General features: G+C 41.0%; 2 protein-coding genes across 6 annotated transcripts in view; both read right to left on the bottom strand.

Moving 5' to 3' along the window:
- The window catches only part of LOC144589588 (uncharacterized), a 500,689-nt gene that overhangs the window by 262,556 nt on the left and 215,361 nt on the right, over window positions 1–22,772 (bottom strand). The gene's annotated exons all lie outside the window — the stretch shown is intronic.
- The window catches only part of GRID2 (glutamate ionotropic receptor delta type subunit 2), a 963,252-nt gene that overhangs the window by 795,848 nt on the left and 144,632 nt on the right, over window positions 1–22,772 (bottom strand). The window contains exon 1 of one of the 5 annotated variants that reach the window (XM_073001951.2): window positions 21,463–21,547. The exons of the other annotated variants lie outside the window; for them this stretch is intronic. Coding sequence (XP_072858052.2) covers window positions 21,463–21,532 — 70 coding nt within the window. The 5' untranslated portion in view covers window positions 21,533–21,547. Of the gene's footprint in view, window positions 1–21,462; window positions 21,548–22,772 lie in introns of those variants that run through there. 5 annotated transcript variants of the gene reach the window in all.

The following is a 22,772-nucleotide window of genomic DNA, read 5'->3' as shown; positions in this document are numbered from 1 at the left end:
GTTGTTCTTTGGCAGCCACCAAAACTATAATATGATGCAGAACGGTGACCACAATGCCAATTTGAGTTACATTCTATTATGTTGACACTTGTTCATTCCATTTGCCTTCATTTTCAATCAAGGGCATGATTTGTAAGAAACATAACTGGAAAGAAAACTGTAATTCTGAATATACAGAGTCCTCACTCTTTTTCTTTATTTATTTATTTATGTATGCAAAAATCAGAGATCAAAGATATGTCACATTACCAGCCACGTACCTCCAAAGGATGGGTATTTGTTTCATTAACTCAAGATTTTGATCCCCATGTTAGCTTGCATTAGAAAATCTAGCAAGCAGATATTTGATCACGTAAAGGTCATGCAGTTTCTCAGACTGATTTGGAAATTTAAAATAGTATATTAGTGCATTTCATCTTGACAATCTGTAATCTTCATGACTGATGTGGCACTTCAAAAGTCACTAAGAATACCTAATGAGACTAAAAATATCTATTAGCTCCTGATGAGAAGGGGAAAGTTAGAAAACATCCTCTGACTTTGGTCGGGCTTTTGCTTAAACTTTTTTGCATGCTGAAAAATTGAAAACGGAGGCCAGACAACCATACATTGAGTCTGAGTGGATTGTTGTTGCTGCTGTTGTTTCAGTTTATATATCAACGCATAGTGCTAAAGCACCGTCTGGCTCCCAACTCAAGTAACCGACTCAGGAATAACTCAGCCTTCCAACTTTGGAGGGATGGAAGGCTGAGTGAACCTTGAGCTGGCTACCTGAGCCCATTAGGGTCAAACTCAGATTGTGAGCAGAGGTTTGACTGCAGTAACTTAATCCTGACTTTTTTGTATTCACACACAAGGAAACACAAAAACTTATCCCCTGTAAAATAAATATTTTTCCCATACGTGAGAGCTATTGCATCTGTGTGACTAATTTTTGCACAAATTGCAAGACTGATTTTTGCACAATATACAGTGACAGCTGTGTCACTGCATGGACCATGAAGAAAAGAAGTCTGATCACATCTTTTGGGGCAGTTTGTCTGTCCTCCCCTGTCTGCTATGTGTATGTCTGCCTAGCTTCACAAATGGAAAACCCATTAGCTTTCTACAAAGATGCTTTGCGCAGAAAGAAAAAGAGTCATATTTTCTTATGCTGGAGGTTATAAGTTAGCAATTCCTTGACATTCTGTACCAGCTAACAAATGAGAAGTTTGCAAAAAAAATATTTATTATCTTTAATTAGATGGATGTGATCCTGGATTCTCAAAGGATATGCCAGTAGTTAATAAGATTTGGTAGATTCTATCAAGCTGGTAAGGCTCCAGGTACAACCCTGTAGTAGACTACAGGTCTGCCACTGGAAGAACAAGCTTGCTAATGACACAAAAACTCATCACTGGAAAACTGGCCACCGGGTGGTAATTTTTTCACAACAACTTTGAACATAACAATCATAGGAAAGGCTTGCATACTTGGAAGGACTACCCTCATCAATTAAAGCACTTGTTTAGTCATTAAGTCATGTTTGACTCTGTGACCCCATGGACCAGAGCACGCCAGGCCCTCCTGTCTTCCACTGCCTCCCAGAGTTGGGTCAAATTCATGTTGGTCGCTTTGGTGACACTGTCCAACCACCTCGTCCTCTGTTGTCTCCTCTTGCCTTCGCACTTTCCCAAGATCCCAGGGAGTCTTCTCTTCTCATGAGATGGCCAAAGCATTGGAGCCTCAGCTTCAGGATCTGTCCTTCCAGTGAGCACTCAGGGTTGAATTTAAAGCACTGGTCTTCAATAAATTAAAGGAAAAGAGTGCACATGAAGGTTGTGTGCCACGTTTAAGAAAAGAATTCTGAGTTCTAGCAGTTTATGGGGACACATTTTTCCATAAAACTGAGACACAGAGCCTCTCTCCTGAGCCTGTATAAACCTTGTATGCATGTTAAAAGAAGAAAAAAACCAATTCAACCCATCCACACTGCCACATCAGCAGCACTGGTGTAGCCTCTGAGAGGTGCCAAGAGTACAGAGCCAGATATTGCTCCCTTGGGTCTGGGATACTGCCAGCCCCACCATCGATCTATACTAAGGCATGTTGATTTTTGAAATCAGAGGAAGAGTGATATTGAGAATGGTTTCTAGCACATTTGTTAAACTGAAGCCGAAATGCTATCCCACCTTTCCAACAAATTATCTTGTCCTCCATCGTCTATCCTATCACTGTAGTTGTTTAGGAAGGCGGAAAACAATCTTCAAAAGAGAAAGGAAATAGATAAAAAGCTACATAATTTATTTACAGTGTCTCACACGGTTACTGAGCTGCATGCCAGGATGCAAAAATAGAAAAGAGGAAAAATAGAAAACAGAAACATGAAAAATACTAGGAAGGAGCTTACCACTACCCATGAATAATTAAGGGGCAGTTCAAAAAACAAAGCACAATTTAGGTAAAGTTCTTCCTTATTTAATGCTTGGTTTGTGCCCGGATTTCAGAGCAGTGGAGCCCAAGCCTCTGTTAGTCTGATGAGGGAACGGGTTAAGGGGCTCAAGTGTGTTGCATGTGGAAAGTTCAATTCCTGCTATCTCTTATTTCACACGATTCTCAGGCCGCAGTAGTGTAAGTGGGAAATTCTGAAGTGCAAGAAATTATCCTGCCGTTCCCCATAGTCAGGCCTCCTAGACACTATGCAACAGAGGTAGCTTTGTTGAGTTACACCAGCAAATCACTTCTACCAGTTTTCATTTCCTTTAAAAGCAAGGGTTTTCTGAAGAGAGTGATGCCCAAGTTTAGCGAAGGGACTCAAGTCACACATGGCTCATGAAATCAGTCGTGCAATGCACACCCTGGCAAATTATGCTTGCATAATTTACCATCAGCATTTCAGGTTTTTTTTCTCAACAGGATTTTGTGCAAAGCTTCATGATTATTCAACAACTGCTTAAAGATCATTTGCTTTACAATAGGGAGAGCTCATAATCTTATAACTAGACACTGTTGTCTATTCAATAGACCTACTTTAGTCTGAAGCAACAGGCTTTAGCCAGTATTTCCTTGTTCAGATGAGCTGATATGAAACAAAGACACATGGAATCTTCCCACATTCTTCTTGATACCACAAAAGCTTAAACCATGTCCACCTGTTAAGACAATATGACGCTGGCTTTTGACATTTTTTAGTATTTTATCACCTTCATATTCTATCACTGCATTGTAAGAGCAGGATCTCTTGCAATGACATAGAAGTTCAGAGGAAATGCCAAGGCAGAGGAACAAAAGGATGTGCCTTTTTATCTGATATTCACAAAGTGTTTTACTTTATTATGGGGAAGCCATAATTGATCATTTTTTCTAACTGTATCTCAATCCCAGGGGACAAATGAAGTACCATATTTTTCCATGTATAAGACTATACTTTTGTCTAAAATCTTTAGACTAAAAATTGAGGATTGTCTTATGCACAGAAGTAAGCTGAGAACAAAAACAAGTGGAGGGGAATGCAGGGATCAAAGCAATTCTGCAGCACTTTTATCCCTTTCCCCCTCCCCTTGCTAAACCCCACTTAGATTTCTTAATTTTGGATTAGAAAAGTGGGGATGTCTTATACACGGGGGTGTCTTATACACTGAAAAATACAGTGTGTTACATTTGTGGCTCTTAAAAAGAGTGGAAGTTCATATGAAAAGATTCAGATGATGATCGATGTACAAAAAATGAAGGATTGAAAGTCTAAACCTGCTTTTAAAAGTCTGGATTTGAAAATGAATTCCCTGCCTCTCACTTCATAGTATTCTGACTTCCGTATACTCTCTTGTCTGTGCGTGTTTCAACCTACAGACGTTTTGTCATTTCTCTTCACTGCTATTTGTTTTGCCCTCCTAACTTTTGCACAGCTTCTGGAATTTGAAAGACGTTCGGTAGGCAGCTACTTAAAGTTGCAGTCTAGGGTAATCCCAATTATCTGGGTGAAGCCACCTTATACTGAATCAGATAATGAGTCAACCCAAGACCCTTACTGTCTATTTCAGAAACCTTTCCCTCTTCTGCTACTCAAGAATCATTTCAATGCAGATGGCAGGAACCTGACTGAACCTCAGTCCTCAACTGAGCTAAAGAACTTCCAATTAATTTTAGCTCCGAACTGTAACAAGCCCAGTTTGCTTCTAACTGTGCAGCCATGATCTGAAGAATTGTGTAGCTAGTTTCAAGAGCCCAAGAGAGATTTAGACTTGTTTTCCTGAAACAATATTCTGCCATAACACAAAATAAAATGCTTTTGCAACTGGGGCAAGGGAGGGAGTCAAAAGCTATTCACTGTATGGCATGGAAAGCTAGTTCAAGGGGAAAATATCAACAATTCCATTGGGTCACCCACATCCCTCAGCAGCTCCTTGGATTCTAGACTATGGGTTTACAAAACAGAACTTGTAAAATGGGAATAGACAACAGGATTATGATGATATTGAAAGGCAGACTTTTTATATATTACAGCTACAGATGAATCCTGAAGCTTGAGCATATCTGGACACCCTGTGGGCCAGCACAGATGCAACCTAACAATCACAGTAAAATCTAAAGAGAATATGGCTGTCACGACAGATTTAGGGATTCGGTCAGGCTGTTCTAGAACTGCCTATTTGGAACAGGCAGATTTACCTCAGGCCAATCAAGAAATAGATTAATTCCGGTCATTGAATGTACACACACCCAAACAGCTGCATTTGCCTAGCTTTGCTCAGTCACATCCGGACATATTCACATTGTGTGTGACGTTCATATTAAAGGTTAGTCATCACTCTGTGGCAGACGAGCTGTCTATCCTCAGTGTCATATTTATCCTGTATGTTTAATAAGCCACTTTGTTTAAACATTAATACAATATAGGGGTAACATTTGTGCTCAGAGGAATACAAGCACAACCACAGCTAAAACATGTTTCATCCTGTAAACAGTATCTTGGAGGTTATTTATGTAAAGACAAATTTACAAGATTTAACATTATTTGGGGAAAGAGAAAATACTAGGTAACACTGCACTGTTTTCTATAACCTGTTTCCATAACTGGCATGACACGCCAACACCTGTATATACTGAAACATATATAAAAAAAGTACAGTGTGATTTTTTTCATCTGGCCTGTATGTTGTGTCTGTTCCCAGTACATCACACCCATTTGTGTGCATGCAGACATATAGCCTGAAATGCTGATGCTTAGCACCGTAAGTCATACTAGAGTAGGCTCATTGAACCAACGGAACAGACAGAAAAGTTGGCATACCAAATCCCCACTGAGGGTGCAAAAATATACAGCAAGGGGATTGTGAATTCACTTGCATTCATTCACTGTAATGTTGCACTGCAGGATCCGGGTCTCTTCAATTTAAGTGGGCACATAGGGAGATGGGGAAAAAGTGGTTATTGCTGAAGCATCTGTATGTGGTATGGTTCAAAGGTACTGTCTTAAGAGAGGTTTCCTTTCTCAATTACTCATTTCCTCATCTTAGCTTAAAAAAAAAACACCTCCTGTTGGCTGAGAGAAGCCCCATTAAACTGTAAAAAACAGACAGACAAACAGGAGATCTGCCTATGGAGAAACTGTAAAAAAGAAGTAGATGTGTCTTGGGAGGTGCTCCCTTCCCCCACAGATTTGCCAAAGCCTGAGCATGTTTTAGAAGCAGGCACCTTTGGACTCAGTGATAGCTCTTCCTGATTTATTTAACCAATTTAGATGAAGTTAATTTTCTTCTGATTTTGGCTTTAATACTGGACTCAAATGTTTTGGAGACAGCAGTACACTATATACATTGGAGACAGAAGTGGGGGGAATTTCACAAGTGCCTTTTCGCTACTGGCTTTGCATTTGGAGTGTGCTTGCTTTATGTCTGGTGTGGAAAGGAAAGCATTTTCATCTACAGTGGACTCTTGACTTACAGACAGCTTGACTTACAGACTTTTTGAGTTACAGACTTCTCTGGCCGCAAAATTTAGGTTTGACTTGCAGCCTGAGAATTGACTTACAGACCAGAAAAAACCAAAATGGAACAAAAACGGCCTGTTACGGGATTAATTGGTTTTCAATGCACTGTAAGTCAATGGAGACTTGACTTACAGACTTTTTGACTTGAGAACCGCCTTCCAATACGGATTAAGTTCTCAAGTCAAGACCCCACTGTATAGAGAAACTAGAGGCTCATTTTAGGACAGAGAAACTCCCAACATATTTCTCTGTAAACTTTTTTGAGAGTTCGTATAATGCAAAAGAAATACATTGTGCCCAAAATAAATATACTGTGATTTTTCAGTGACAGTATAGAAGAAGAAAACAGGGGCGGATGTATTTATCAGTTATGCCATCTCCCCCAAAATTAATGTTTTAAAAACTCAAACTGCTACCTTTTAATTTCATGTTATCTCTTCCATAGACCAGAATTAAAGCAGAATTAAACACAGGGACTGAAAGGGAAAAATTTCAGACCTGATAATCCAATGCCCTCTGCATAAATCACCAACAATTTGTATGTGAAAGAAAAGTGGAAAACAAAGTGTTTTTAAGAGGAGCTCACACTTAAAGGGGAATGAGTAGGAAACGGAAGGAGATGCCGGTTACCCTGAAAATTATAAAATTAGTAATTATAAAATTATAAAACTATAAAATCAGAAAAGTCTAAATTTTCTGATTTTATAATTAATAATTTTATAATTTTCAGGGTAAAATTTACCGATTACTGTATATAATCAGTAGCTAGTGTTTGTGGAAATAATGAATTCAGACGTGCAAAAATAAATAAATAAAATGAGGGTTCAGTTATGCTCAAAAGTAGAGGAAAACCAAAGCAGCAGTAGATCCATTACATGGAAGGAGGGGTAAATGATAATGGGTGAATAAAAGAAGGAATATTGCTAAGTATTGCTGAATACTTAGAAACTACTGATGGCTCAGCTTGACACTGAAATCAACAAAAGTTCCAGGTTTGATAATTTAAGAGGCAGTCTTTGAGCACTTGGGGAAGAATGTGATCATTAATAGAAGCCAGAGTGGCTTCTAGAAGGTTCTGTCTTTTGCTGATAGATCTATAGGTTTGGTAGATCAAGGGAATTCTGTGGATGTAGTCTATCTTAATTTTAACAAGGCTTTCAATATGGTCCCCCATGATATACTTGTGGCCAATCTGGTAAAATACAGGATAAACAATGTTACTGGTAGGTGGATTTTTAGCCGGTTGATGAGCCAGAATCAAACAGTACTCACTAATGGTTCCTTGTCATCCTGGAGAAAAGGGACAAATGACGTGCCACAGGGTTATGTCTTGGAGCTGGTGTTCTTTGACACCCCGGTAAATTACTGGGTTGAAGGAATAACCCATCATATATGAGGATAATGCCAAACTTGTATGGGTAGCCAGTCTTGCTGGAGACAGAATGGAGATTCAGGATGACAGACTGGAGAACAGGTCAGAACAAATAAAATGAGTTTCAACAGAGAGAGAAGAAAAAAAAGTAAAGGTCTACATTTATAGAGGGAAAACCCAGGGGCACAAATATTGGGCATGCGAGATTTGTCTCAAGAGTTAAACAACAGAATGCACTACCTCAAAGTGGTGGACTCCTGAACTTGAGTATTTAAACAAGGATTGTATGCCATCTGTCAGATGGGTTTCCTGCTTCAGGAGAATATTGGACTCTGTAACTATTGCAATGCCTTGCAGTGCATTACAGTTCTATGATTCTCTTATTGTAGATGTGAATCCTTCAGTTTTCACTCTCTCCCACTTTAATCTCAGATACTTCCTATAAGATTTTTAAAGAATTAAATTTGCAAATTGTGGAAACTTCTTACCAAAAAAGAAACCAAACAAAACTTCTCAGCTATTCCCCTAAAAGGGAAAGTGTGTCCGTGGCTGCTTTTTATGTTTGCAATGAGTCAGGTGGATGATGCAGTGGGATCCTTACGTACTTGAGGACTATCCTGCAAAGCTGTTCCTATATCAGTACAGGCACTTCTGCGGTGACAGATCTCTGTGTCTCCAAATTGTAGTCAACAAGATACAGTTGCACTGGCAACACAATTTATGTATTCACGGATTAGACAAATACCTGGTCAATCCTGCCTTGTTGAGCAATGGAACTCAGACAGAGTTTCTGCCCCAGTGATCACAATCTCTCTTGTATGTTTTCAACTGTCTGTATTTGGCTGTATCATTTTGCAGATCGTCTTTAAGTCACGCACACCCGGCTGGGAAACTTTTATTCCTTTTAATAAATCTTCTTCAAAGCTTTACAAACATGTTCTCATCCACACAGCTCCTGGACTTACAGTATAAACCATACCTTTACTAGTCTGGGAGAAATAAGGAGTATCATACCAGAACCTAAATTGCATTTGGGATTTTATGTGTTTCACAACTATTAATTTGATGGCTTTCTGAATTAAGTTTATCCATGTTCTCCTCTTCCCCAAATTCTCTCTTTTTCAAAACACCATTACAGCATTTCGTCCTTTGGGCTTTCTGCCCAAACTGGGTTGTCATAAATACTCATTTTTCTATGCCGGCCAAATCCAGCCTTAGGCTGCCTTAATCCTAAAGGCTTGCTCGGTTTCTGTTGTTCTACCTCCTTTTACCTCCACCTCAGTGATTCTGATTTAGGATACACCGCCATAAATATTCTCTTGTAAATGTATTTAGAAATATTGATTTAATGCTTCAACTGTTTTAGTCCCTTGGATGACTACATTATTTTTCATAATCCATAACACTATGACTTCTTGCTTGCTTGACCCCTTTCTTGTGCAGCACTGCAGAGTAAAATAAAAAAAAATCCTATTTGTACTCCTTATTTTTAAAATGTCAAGACAGCAAGACTCTACATGCCAAATAAAGAAGGTTGACTGCCGAAGAATTGACGCTTTTGAGTAGTGGTTCTGGAGGAGGCTCTTGAGAGTCCCCTGGACTGCAAGGAGATCAAACCTATCCATTCTGAAGGAAATCAACCCTGAGACACAGTGGAAGGACAGATCCTGAAGCTGAGTCTCCAGTACTTTGGCCATCTCATGGGAAGATACAGTACTATGTTCTGAGCCTTGCCACTCCCATCCATTGAGGGATTGGCAGGCCTGCATCCATCTACGGGGTCTGGTTCAAGCTCAACAAATTGGAGCAAAGGATGGATAAACAACAACTTCAGGAGTTTGTGCCATGCCTGTTACTCATCTCACGGGGTTAGGTTGACATAACTTCCCATTGTAGAATTATCTTCACTGGAGCTGGTGAGACTTGTGTGTCCTTGAGTGGAGACTTCCACAGGGGACTGAAATTGGGGACCTTGCAGATATTTGTAGATATTGGGGATTGCCAATGTCAGATGTTGCCATGGTGGATGGGGCGGCTGCTGCTGCTAGAGGTGCCACTGGCATTTTTTTTTATTTTTATTTTTTTTTTTGCTCTTTTCACCTCCAGCATCACCTCTGCATAGTGGTCTCAGTGTCGAGCCCAAATGTGACTGCTCAAACTGGGCCCCTCCAGTAAACTCCCTTGCCCATGGGGTGTGTGGAATTTAGCGAGAACCCTTGTTCATGGACCCCTGCAGGAGATGTAGTTTCAGTACCCTATAGATTCTGGTACTTCCTCAGCACTGAAAGCTTCCTCTATCTCATAGTGCAGTGGTCCCCAACCTTGGGCCTCCAGATATTCTTGGACTACCACTCCCAGAAGCCTTCACCACCACCTTGGCTGGCCAGGATTTCTGGGAGTTGAAGTCCAAGAACATCTGGAAGCCCAAGGTTGAAGACCACTGTCATAGTGGACATTTACCCAAGCTGCTTCCTTCTCCAGGTCTTGATGAGCTGCCTGCCAGGTGCAGGCATCCTTCCTTCTCCCTCTCACAGACATCCATCCAATTTTCCTCTAGGGTTTTTCTTATAGACCTCAGCTGCAAGGAAGTTCCCTATGCCCCCCTTCTCCAGTTGTCTCTTCTCAGTGGTGGCCTCATCAATTATCTGAATGATGGATGACAGGACGGGGAATGTAAGATCAAGCCTCCCTGAAAAGCAGTTCCACATTATATTCTAAATGTTAGCAGGGAGGGGGTCAAGCACAGCTCTGCCGTAAGCTGTTTCCACAACAGTGGAGCTACTTCTCACGGACAACTTCCAGGCCTCCCTTGGGAAGAGGGAGGAGCTTGGTTTGGGAAGCTCTGGAGAATCTTAGACAGAAGACATTCTGGAAAGACATTAAAACTGCCCATGTCTATCCAAAGTGAAGAATCTGTGGAAGCTGCCAGCAATCAGGGATTGGCAGGAGGCTTCCTGTTGGCATGGGGCAGGAGGCAAAATCTTCCACCACCTAGGGATGAAAAAATCTCTCTACTATATTGAAGAAACATCTCTGTTCTCTAGCAGAATCTCTCCAACATCTAAAGAAGATGTCCTGTTTTGTATTGTCAGAAGCTTTCACGGCTGGGATCTGATGGTTGTTTTAGGTTTTTTGGGCTGTTTGGCTGTGTTTTGAAGGTTTTTCTTCTTAACATTTCACCAGTCTCTGTGGCTGGTATCTTCAGAGGACAGGAGTTAGAATTATCTCTGTGTTCTGGTGTAGTGTGTGGGATAGCTGAGTATTTATAGCTGTGGGATCAGCTTTTTGTCCTTTTCAGGAGATTGGGCGATTATGGTGACCAGGGTGTTTTTTGTTATGGGTGTATTGTTGTGATAAGGGGGGGGGGAAGATGATCTGTCACTGTGATTGATGGGTGTCGTTAGCTAGTCTTGTTGTTATTTGAAATGTTCTTTACAGACCATGTCAGGAACTAAGCCAGAGGCTTCCTGAATGGAAAATATATCCTCCATGACTGAGCTATGAGTTTGAAGCTTAAATAGGAGTGGCTCAGTTCAACCTACCTGTAATGAAATCCTGTATGTGGAGGAGGGGCAAAGTGAGGCCTATTGGCCACATGCAGCCCCTCTCCCTACACCACGTTTCTTTTCTAAATGAAGGTCACTGTCTGTACTTGGAAGGTTCCAGGAGCAGAAGTCTTATTGTTGCTCCTCAGACATATCAAAATGAATGCAAAAGTAGATGTCCGCCCACTTTGAAGTATGTCCCTCCCTCTGCTCCACTCTGTGCTAAGCACACATATACACTTCTATGAAGGACAGCAATCTAGACTATTACAGACACCAACTGGTGTAAGCCATATGTTACACGTCCACCTACTAAGCCTTCACTTTCATAGTATGAAGTCTTGCTTAAAAGAAATGAGAGAGACAGGTTTCTTATGGCAGTGACAGACACATCAGCATCACAGTGCAATACATTCTTGTTAGAGTTCTTGGCTGCCTGGAGCAAAAGGTGGCAGTCCCATCAAATCCCGTCTTTTTCTGCTTGCACTTCTACAGGCAAGCATGGCCTTTTGTTTTGGTTTTGAACTTTCCTACCTACCAAGTCAATAATTCAATAACAGCTAAATTTTCTGCTCAGCTCAGAAAGACACAATCACCTTGAGGCACTGATTAGCCCTTGGAAGAAAAAGAAGAAGTTAGCTGAAAATAATACGGAGCTATGAAGGTAAGAGAAGGAGGGTCTGGAAATGAAGGTACACTATAGCGTTGTGGTGGTTGCTACTAGCAACTGCTAAAGTACCATTTTATAGATTTCATATTAATCTGCTCTGTTTTGGTGTTAGGTAATTCTGAGCTTGCATAAGATCTTTATTTGTCACGTGCTTAACATTTAACTTTTTTTTTAATTCTCTACCAATGATCACTGAAACACTTAAGTATATGATTCTCTTGAGTCCCAACATAAAATATTTTTAAAAAAATATATTTTAGTACACTTCATGCTTCCCAAAGCATTGATCACTGCTGGATGCCTCAATGCTTTAAGGCAGTGGTTCTTAACCTTTGTTACTTGGATGTTTTTGAACTGCAACTCCCAGAAACCCCAGCCAGCACAGTTGGTGGTGAAGGTTTCTGGGAGTTGCAGCCCAAAACTCCTGAGTAACCCAAGGTTAAGAACCAGTGCTTTAAGGCATCTGGCTGTGGAGCCAGTGGCTGGGAGTTCGATTCCCCACTGCACCTTGAAATATAAATCACATATTAAAGAGGCAATGGCATACACACCCCTACAAAGCAGCAAATCCAAATTTCCAGACCCAAGCAGATTCACTTAAGCTCAAACGTGTTGAAATTCCTGGATTATATATGTTTCTATGTGCTGGATTCCCAACAGCTTGACCTAATTGCCAATAATCATCTGTATGCCATCTTTAAGGGAGTGTTAAATGCAGCTCTTGCAAGGATTCTGTTTTTCATTTTTTATTTGTAATCCCATTCCTTCTTTGCGCTTAGCATGACTATTAACTTTGGCTATAAAGGTAAAGGTTCCCCTTGACAATTTGTCCAATCGTGTCCGACTCTAGGCGATGGTGCTCATCTCCGTTTCCAATCCACAGAGCTAGCTTTTTGTCCGCAGACAATCCTCCGTGGTCACGTGGCCAGCGTGACTAGACACGGAATGCCATTTACCTTCCCACCGAGGTGGTACCTATTTATCTACTCGCATTTTGCATGCTTTCGAACCGCTAGGTTGGTGGGAGCTGGGATGAGCAGCACTATTTGGAAAGCCTCAGAAGTGAATGAATTTTTACGTTTAGAATAGCTCCAAATTTAGTAATGATCCATTTAGTGAATGGCAATCATAAATGTTGCAAGAAGTATTGTGGAGGAGGGCAGCATAGAGGAGATCATTCTGATAGTCCAATACTTTTAACCACAAATGTGTAGAAATCTGAAGATCAAATGTGTTTCTAAGCACTGGACTCCCAACAGCTTTGTTATCTTTTATTCATTCAGCTTCGTCCATTTAGCTAACCGGTTGGAAAGAGCTAGGTTTAAAAACAGATGAAATTGAACAGGACCTCGGTTTTACCCTCCATAATCTGTGGCATTTTTGCAGATACAAGGGATTTTTTATCACCTCTTTCTCCTAAGGCAGGAGACATTGATTGATGGCAGTACTTGCACAGGAATCAACAGTGTACCTCTTAGCTGTTCCCTGGGGAAAACTTCACTTTGTCCCTGCAAGTCTCAGAAACTCCCTAACCAATAGAATATACTGCTTGAATTAACACACTTGGGTCTTAAGTCTGTGTGATTGCATAAGAAACCATTTTCAGTGGTTCTACTTTACTCCTTAAATGCTGGCTTTCTGTTTTCATTGGAAAGCACATAACTCCTAAGACTATTGCAGGGGATTCACATTTCACACCAAGATAGCTGAAAAGAAATGACTGCACAAAGGTACTGAAATAGCGAAGTAATGTTTTGCTTCCCAGAAGGGCAGCTGGCAGTCTGTTGGGTGCTACAGGACTAGGTTTGCACATCAAAGCCTCCCTAGTGCCAAGATGAAAAACTCCATTCTTGTTGGTACATTAGTTGGTGCCCACTATTTTCTATGAATGGTGGGTCACAAAATATGGCATTCTGGAGATGGGTCTTCTGAAGCCTTGAATCCACCACACCCAGTTCATTCCTTCTAAATTATCATGAACTGGTCACAAAGGCTAAAATCCTAGTCCACCTTTGAAGCTGGTACACCTAAATGACCATCCGTTATGGTCAGTCAGAGGGACTGTTTAAAGGCCAAATAGCCAGTGGAAGCAGATGGCTACCTATCCTTGGAGAAATGATCAAACCCTGTGGCACCCCATAATTGAGGAGCCACAGGGCTGATACATTCTCTCCAAGCTGGACTCTCTGGGAATGGTCCTCGAAAAAGAACTGGAGCTAAGCAAGAGCTAGGCCACCAATCCCAAATTCAGAGAGCCTTCCCAGGAGGATACCGTGGTTGATGGTATCAAAGGTGGCTGAGATATCATATCAAGGAGAACCAACAAGGACATTTTTCCCCCATTGACCTCCCTCAAAAGGTCATCAAGCAGGGCAACCAATGTTGTTTCCGTGCCATGGCGCAGCCTGAAGCCTGACTGGAATGGATCCAGGGCGCTGGTCTCATCCACGAGAGCCTGCAGCTGATCGGCGACCACCTTCTCTACTACCTTGCTAAGAAACATTGGCAATGGGCCTATAATTGTCAATGTCATCCACTGCCAAGCTGGGTTTCTTCCTAATAGGCCTAATGAGTGTCTCCGTGAGGGCAAGGGGAACCCTTCCCTCCTGGAGCGACCAATTTATTATAGGAGTGGCCCATTCAGTTGTTATGGGCCTGGCCACTTTAATTAGCCAGGCCAGGCAAGGGTCAAGGGAGAAGGTGGTGGCATGACAGTGGTCAAGCACCTTGTCAAATCAAGTGACATCACCGGCTGAAAGTGAGTAATCTTCATCGGACAAAACAGAGTGCTGGATGTCTCTGCTTGATCTACTGGCTTCAAATAGGAGGATAGGTCCCGGCGGATGGCCTCCACTTTAGATTTTTAAAAGGCTGCAAATTGGCCAGGTGAAATACTAGGGGAGACCAATCACGGTGACCATTTCTGGATAAATCACATACTATACGGAATAACTCAACCTGCTAGTTGGAAGCTTCGCTTATCCGCACAGCGAGGTAAACTCTCTTTGCAGCCTTTATCTTAGAAAGATAAAGGTTGGATGTGATCTTGACAGCTTTTAAGTTATTTCCCATCAGGTAAAATATATGAACTGGCAGGGCTTAGAAATAACTAGTTCCCCAGACAAACATTCAATAACTAGACTAAAAGCCATCACAATAAAAGTATATGGTTGGAGTTATGCAACATCTCAAACTTCACAAATCCACTGTTGTCTAACCTGATGCCATATTCACTTTTTCTCCTAGGTTTTTTTGTCATGTTATATTAGCAAACAAGTATTTGTTGACAGATACTTTCCATCATGAATTCAAGGATCTCCTTCAGTAGCAGGAACAATATTCATAGTTTTCTAATGCAAAGTTCAGAACATCTCCAAATATTTCATATTTTACAGAGTTCAATGGATTACAGTGGGGTCTTGACTTAAGAACGGCTTGAGTTAAGAACATTTTGACTTAAGAACCACTCTCATAGGAAAATATTGACTTAACTTACATACTTAGATTTGAGTTACAAACTGAAAAAAACCCACGTGGGAGGCAGGGAAAGTGCAAAATTTGAACTTTCAGTTAACTGTTGGCCAGTGAAAAGGGTGCCTGTCTGCTTCCTCACGCCTCCCAGCATTTAGAGAGTGGATTGGGAGACAGTCTTCAGACTGCCTGGTACTGTACTGCCTGGACTGTATTTTCCCTGCCTTCCCCGAACCTTTCTTGACCTAAGAAAAAAAGAAACAAAATATCCCCCTCCAGTGGTCGAAGGAGGAATAGCAGCTTCCCATTAGTTTCTATGGACGGAAAAGAGCAGATACGGATCAAATGGTTCTCAATGCATTCCTATGGGAAATGCAGATTTGACCTGAGAACTTTTTGACTTGAGAACCGCCTTCCAATACGGATTAAGTTCTCAAGTCAAGACCCCACTGTATGCTTACTAAGACACTTGGTGCACACAGCCTACAGCTACATTAAATACTGGAGTCGGCAAGGTTTCCACAGTTAAACATGATTATGCAGTACAAGGCACACTGTTATAGAGCAAATTTAGAAGCTTCAGTAGTTCATGACAGCATGTTGGGGAAGGAATTATCCTTCATATAAAAGAGGATATTCCAAGCACAAAGCACGGAACTCTATTTCCATCTATGAAATGTTGGCAGAGGTGTAGCTTCTAGATTAGGGAAAGTGTAATTAATATTTAAATTCCATGATGGCCATAGTTCATAGTCATGCTAATCACAAAGAAGGAATGGGATTAAAAAAAAACTGCAATGGCTGCATTTTACATAAAGGCCAGGGATAGAAGGTTAATAGCAATTAGGTCAAGCTGAACAGATACTTTTGAGGAAACGGCTTACCTTATTCATGGCTTACACATGAATAAAAAAAGAATCCACTTGAAGCCACGTATTTTGACTAATCTGAGACAAAATTCAAAAATATATAGTGGAGTCTCACTTCGAGAATTATGTACCGGGCTTGTTACCATATCTCACAATGACTATTGTATAGCTGGAAACACATACAGAAAGGGCCTGCTCACATAACCAAACGTGAGTTTGATGAATTGCCACTGCACTTTCGATTGCAAAAAATTTCCAGGAGGGCAATCAAATTAATCTATTGCAGAAAGAAAACATACTTTAAAGACGAGTGACTTTTATTTGGCATTAGCTACATCTGATGAAAACTTACAACAAATAAAGCTTGTTAGTCTTTAAAGTGCTGAGTGAGGTTATTTTGGGGTTAATGTAGCTACTATACTACCATTTCTCAGATGATCAAGAAGTTAAAGAAATGTGAGACTTTTACATTTTGAACCGGGTGGCCAATTGCAGCATCAGATGTTTTTAGATGGTAAACCTTATATTCCCTCACTAATTATCCACAGTAGCTAGAGCTGCTAGAATCTGATGCCAAAGGCTCCTGGAGAACCAAAGATTAGGGAGAAAAATGATGAATTGAGGAGACACAATAAAGATGTATAAATTTGATATGCTGTTCAGAAAGCAGAGAGAAAGAATCTTCTTTCTTCCTTCTTGTAAAACTAGAGCAACTGTCTGAACAGCTCAGTGAGTTGGGACATCTGGCTGAGGAGCCAGGAGTCTGATTATTCACTATGCCTTCCAGGGGAAAAGCTAAATAGTTCTAGAGTGCACCCAGAAGAAAAGAACAGTAAATAATGTTCAGGTATTTTATACCCACTAAAACCCTGAGAAAGGTCATCATAATTTGGAATTGACTTGATCGCATATTTTTGTGATACTAGAACACAGAGATAATTCAAGAAAGCTAAATGGTGGGAAATGAAGGAGATATTTTTTTTAAAAAAAGTGCTTCTTAACACAGCACACAGTTACAGAATTTGTTGCCAAAATGACCCATATATTTTTGGATAATAATTTGTCATATAAGGAAATAGAGGATTCCACAACAAGGGCTTTATTGCTTCCAGGATCCTTAATACATACCGTATTTTTCGCACCATAAGGCGCACTTTTCCCCCACAAAACAGGGGGGGTGGGAAGTCTGTGCATCTTATGGAGCGAAGAAATCAGATTATATTTTCCTGTTTTCTTCTCCTAAAAAATTAGTGCATCTTATGGAAAGGTGCGTCTTACGGTACTTCTCTTCTTCACAACAGCCTACTTCAGAACTCCTGTCCTTTATATCCTTGTGCCTCCCAATTTTGATTGGATTGCACTAGGAGAAAATATGTATGTAGGAAAATCTCGGGGGGTGGGTGGGTGGAGTTCCTGTTCTTTGCAAAGGACCCACTTCCCCCAGGGTACTTGGTTGCTTTTGTTCTCCATTACAACTGATTTCTGACTGCATTTTGTTCCTTCCTTGCTGTGGCTTGCACAGAATACCCTCCCCCACCCCAGCTTTTAATGCTGGTTTTCTATGCATTCCTATACCTTTTCCAAAATCTCAGTGTGACAATGCAAAATGCAAATTATGTGCAACAAAATATAAAAGAAAGAAAGAAAGAAAGAAAGAAAGAAAGAAAGAAAGAAAGAAAGAAAGAAAGAAAGAAAGAAAGAAAGAAAGAAAGAAAGAAAGAAAGTTCATATCAGGCTTAGTTAATTTGGGCTGATTTTTGTTTATTAAATCTAAAACAAACAGAAATGGGACTTCCCAGGTGCGGTTTGGCTGTTAAGAGCAACAGGATTCTGGAACAGATAGGGCTGTAGTATTCTCCAGTAGCATTCTTACCAAGGGTTTTTCAAGCTTGCTGTAGGGATCCTCTGCCAAGTAATTACAGGATTAATTATGCACAAATATTGAGTGATTCACCTGAAAATTTGAGTTTAAAATATCCTCAAACCAAAATGCACGCCCAATCATTATTCTATTCAAATATGTCAAGTCCTATTATAGTTTGGCTCACATGCCGGTCTCATTTTTATTACCTCTGTTCAGGTCCAACAAAAAGGATTTCTTATCTAGGCTTATTTGCATTTACAGAAAACTGCTAAAGGTTAACTTGCTTAGCGGGGGGGGGGACTTCTCTAGCAACTTCATTCATATTTTGAGTCAGCCCTACCCTTAAATTCAGGTGCAAATTGCATTTGCATTGTAAAAATGGCCAATCATAATAGTTTAAATAAAGGTTGCCTCTTTTCCTCTTTCTCAGCTTCCAAATTATTCAAGCTGCAGCATGGATAGAGAGAAAGGGATTTCCACACCTATGGGTGTTGAGTGAATAAAAGAAGATATTCTCGTAATGTTCTTGTAAATCCTTGTGCACCTAGGTAAAGGTAAATGTTCCCCTTTACATTTAGTCCATCGTCGTTTAGTCGTTTACTCATGTCCGACTCTTCGTGGCCCCATGGACCAGAGCACGCCAGGCCCTCCTGTCTTCCACTGCCTCCCGGAGTTGGGTCAAATTCATGTTGGTCGCTTTGATGACACTTTCCAACCATCTCGTCCTCTGTAGGCCCCTTCTCCTCCTGCCTTCACACTTTCCCAGCATCAGGGTCTTTTCCAAGGAGTCTTCTCATGAGATGGCCAAAGTATTGGAGCCTCAGCTTCAGGATCTGTCCTTCCAGTGAGCATTCAGGGTTGATTTCTTTTAGAATGGATAGGTTTGTTCCCCTTGCAGCCCAGGGGACTCTCAAGAGCCTCCTCCAGCACCACAATTCAAAGGCATCAATTCTTTAGTCCAGTCGTGTCCAACTCTAGGGCGCAGTTCTCATTCCCATAGGGCCAGCATTTGTCCATAGACAGTTTCTGTGGTCACGTGGCCAATACGACTAGACACAGAATACCGTTACCTTTCCACTGAGGTGGTACCTATTTATCTACTCACATTTTTACATGCTTTCGAACGGCTAGGTTGGCAGGAGCTGGGACAAGTGACGGGAGCTCACTCTGTCGCGTGGATTCGATCTTATGACCGCTGATCTTTGACCTTGCAGCACAGAGGCTGCCTTGTTTTGAAAGATGAAGTGTGAAGACAACTTATGTACCATTGTGTGTCATCATTTTTATCCACTTGCATCACTGAATCATGATTTTTTTTAACAAAGGGAATTAGTGTAATGCTTATTTTGGGAAGCAAACTGATGTTCCACCTTCCTCTTTTTCCCCTACTGATTCTGGGTGTGATTTGGAAAAGCTCACCTTTCTTGGAAGAAAAGTAAATGATATACACAAAATATGACTAGCTCTCAAGCTTTCTTAAAGCCTGCCTTTAATAGTAATGCAGAGACAGTCTTTGCTCTTTACCTGTCCATATTTTTGAAGTAACACGCTGGAATTTTCCTTCTCCCATTTTTCAAGAAGCAAAACAAATATGGCCCATGACAAGACACAGATGATCAGGAGTATATCCTATTGTTTATCCTAATTTGAGGCCAGGAAGAGTGTATCCAGACATTTGAAAAAAAAAGTATTACAACTCCAGGAAACCACTAGACAGTAAGGCTCATGGTTTACTGAAGTAGTCTTAGAATAGTCAGTAGTCAATAGCCTTTTCAGGTGCGTGGGCATGGATGCTGTGTTACAATTTATTTCTGAGTTGGCTTTCAGACAAATAGCTACCCTGAGTGGTTCATAGAGGGTAGAAAGCAAGTATAAAATTAATGAATTATATTGTGCTCCTCATTTTCTGCTATCAATCTCCCAATGAATGAACACATATCAGTGACAGCAACATCAACTGTTCAAATCCATTTTTTTCCCCTTTAAGTTTGGGATACTTGGAAGCAGACAATCTGGCCCTTAGATCTTTCTGTAAAGAGTTGCCGAGTCTGATTGTAGAAAAGCATTCAAGGGCATTTCCTGCATAAGTCTATAGACGTGCTTATGATATAATTTAGATAAGTGGTTCCCAATCTTGGATCCCCAGATGTTCTTGGATTACAGCTCTCAGCAGTCTTGGCCAGCACAGCTGGTGGTGAAGGCTTCTAGGAGTTTTACCGTATTTGCCGGCGCACAAGGCAACCGGCCATATAAGACGACTCCCCCCAACAGGAGGAGGAGGAAGAGGGGAAACGGGCGGGTGGCGGGCAAGTGAGTGCGCAGCTAGCTCAGGGGCGCGGGGCGGCGGGCAGCCTGGCAGCGAGCTCTGGCCGCTTAGGCATGGCAGGCTGTGCTTCCCTCCATCCAGACCGACTGCCTGCCTGCCCGCCTGCCCGCCTGCCTTCCTCCCCGGCCAGCGCGGCCCCGCGTCATTTAGTGCACCCGGCGTACAAGACGACCCCCCCCACTTGGAGGCATGTTTTTTGGGCCCAAAAAGTCATCTTGTACGCCGGCAAATACGGTAGTCCAAGAACATCCAAGCTTGGAAACCATTTAGGCAGTAGTTGGTAATCAGCTTGATTACATCTGGGTGGAGTGGGCAATTTATTCTTATAGGTGTTCTGTTCTTGTCTAATGGAGACAACACCCCTATTCAGGCATTTAGCCTAAATGTATGTGAGATCAAAGAACTGACAGATACAGTGCTGCTGATATCCACCATGTGACTATCCCACCTGAAAGTTCTGTAGGTTTTCTCATGTTCAGCTGTTGTAAATACATTCAATTGAAAACATTAAGGTCTGTGTGAATGGGGATGGTGGAAGGCTGGACTTCACCACCTTCTATGGCCTACACACTTTCAGACCCAATGCCTATCCTGGATAGCTTTATCACTTGTGTGTTCTTCAGGTCTCTCATAACGGAGAGGAATAGAGGGGAAAACATATTGCAGCAGTAACTCAATTTCCCTACAAAGCTTCTTCAAACCAAGATCACAAATCTGTTACATCTCTACTAAAAGTAAATCTCTTAAGTTTCAGTGGGGCAGACTTTAGGCGAGAATTACAACCTAAGGCTGCCCCCTGTACATGTGGCAAGAACTAAACCTCAATGACTCCATTGTAAATTACTGGTGAGAAGACGTGTACAAAACTACACAGCCAAGGCTGTATTTATCTGATGTATGAGTTGATTGTACCAAAGAGAAAACCAGCCTTCCTAAAACTGCCAACCTTTCCTTTGCAAAGTTTAAAGAAAGACTCAATTTAATTTTTTTTCCTTCCAAAGAGGCCTTGCACAACGTTGCACTCATTATTTTATCTTTATCAAGATAAATCCACATTACTCAGATCATGCTGACTAAAACCCTGGGTTATTGGAATTCACAGCATAATTTTATCTAGCACTAGATTCATTTTTCCCATTTTCTCATTCTGTTTGCTGTGACACATTCAGAGAAAACAATATTACCTTATGACCCAATCTGGATAACCTCTGAAGCTTCCTATACAATATACATGAGCAAATGTAAAACCAGTAGTAAATACATTTTACAGATAATAATAAATCCCTACTGGTTTAACCATCATTTTCCATATGCTCACTGGATCAAATTAAGAGTGGAAATAACGGCTCCATCTTTCAAACAAGGACAATGACTTACCAATAGGGATGTAAAGATGATTCACTAAATTCTTCATTCTCATCTGTTTAGGCTGTTCAAAGAGATTCATGTGAGAATGATGAACCACAAAATCCTTATCTTCATACTTCAAGAGCTCAAAATATGTGGTGGTGCTCTTGACAAAAACTTGAACATGAACAATTATTTTGTGCAAAATTAAGCAAAATTGCACAAATAACTCTAAATGCAATAAAACATCAATAGAAATAATACCAATTGCACAAAATGCTGCTGCTTTATTGCACGGAATTTAAAATTTGTGAGGACTACTGGTCAACACAGAAAGGATCCACTTAGCCTCACTACCCCCACCTAATCTATGTGGGCATTTGCCAGGCAGGTTCAGTATGCTAGCAGTTAGGAAAAGCTTCCTATGAGGCCCTTCTCCCAACACCCTTGAACTGAACGTGTTCCTTCAGTGCTCCCAGGAGAGACAAAAAATTCAGGTTGTTGATTTTGACTGCAAACCAACCTTGCAAGGTAGAAAACACCAAAAACCTGTTCTGAAAAGTAGGTTTAGAAGTAAAAGAATAATACTGTTCCATGTTAAAAAGCAAAAAAACACACCCTCATTCAGAGACTGACACACAGAAAATAATAAAAGCTACCTATCTAGTTCTATACTTACAAAGGAGCATAGCTCCAGTGCATATGCAGAGTTCAACAGCATAGCAAAATTAGCTTATAAACTGAGAATGAGGCAAACAACTAGCTGAGCATAAACTATTAAAAATTATTTGTCAAGCTGTTTGACTGAGACATTCTTTTCTTACCTTACATCCCATCATCCCTTCTCTGGGTGGGTCAACTCTTTCAGCCTATCATGCTGTGTTCTTTCTCAAACTCTGCTAGTAGGCAAGTTCTGTCAGAATGACTCATCAGATATCACAGGTGTCATTAATTTCAGTACCCTGAAGGTCCAAGACACACTGATTCTCATAATATTCTTTCTTTCAAGGCTGCTGATAACACTTTCACACAAGCAAGTCTCTCTCATTAGGATTTGCTTCCTGCCTCCCATCCAACTCATCTTTAGCTACTTAACTCTCTCCTTGCTAGTTTCCTTACAGATGCACTACATCATTCAATTTGTAGCAATTAGGCAACCCCTTTATTGTTTGCATTATGTACCTACTCTGCTTCTCAAACTGAACAGACACCAATTTTACAAAGACGGGTCATACAAATTACAGAAACACTGGCTGAAATTCTGCTGCTTAGGATAGTAAGTTGCACTAGACCAGTGGTTCTTAACCTTTGTTACTCGGATGTTTTTGAACTGCAACTCC

This window comes from Pogona vitticeps, chromosome 5 (assembly GCF_051106095.1).
Source record: "Pogona vitticeps strain Pit_001003342236 chromosome 5, PviZW2.1, whole genome shotgun sequence".
NCBI lineage: Eukaryota > Metazoa > Chordata > Lepidosauria > Squamata > Agamidae > Pogona > Pogona vitticeps.
The sequence above is the reverse complement of the archived record's forward strand: the minus strand, read 5'-3'. Positions and strand labels throughout refer to the sequence as shown.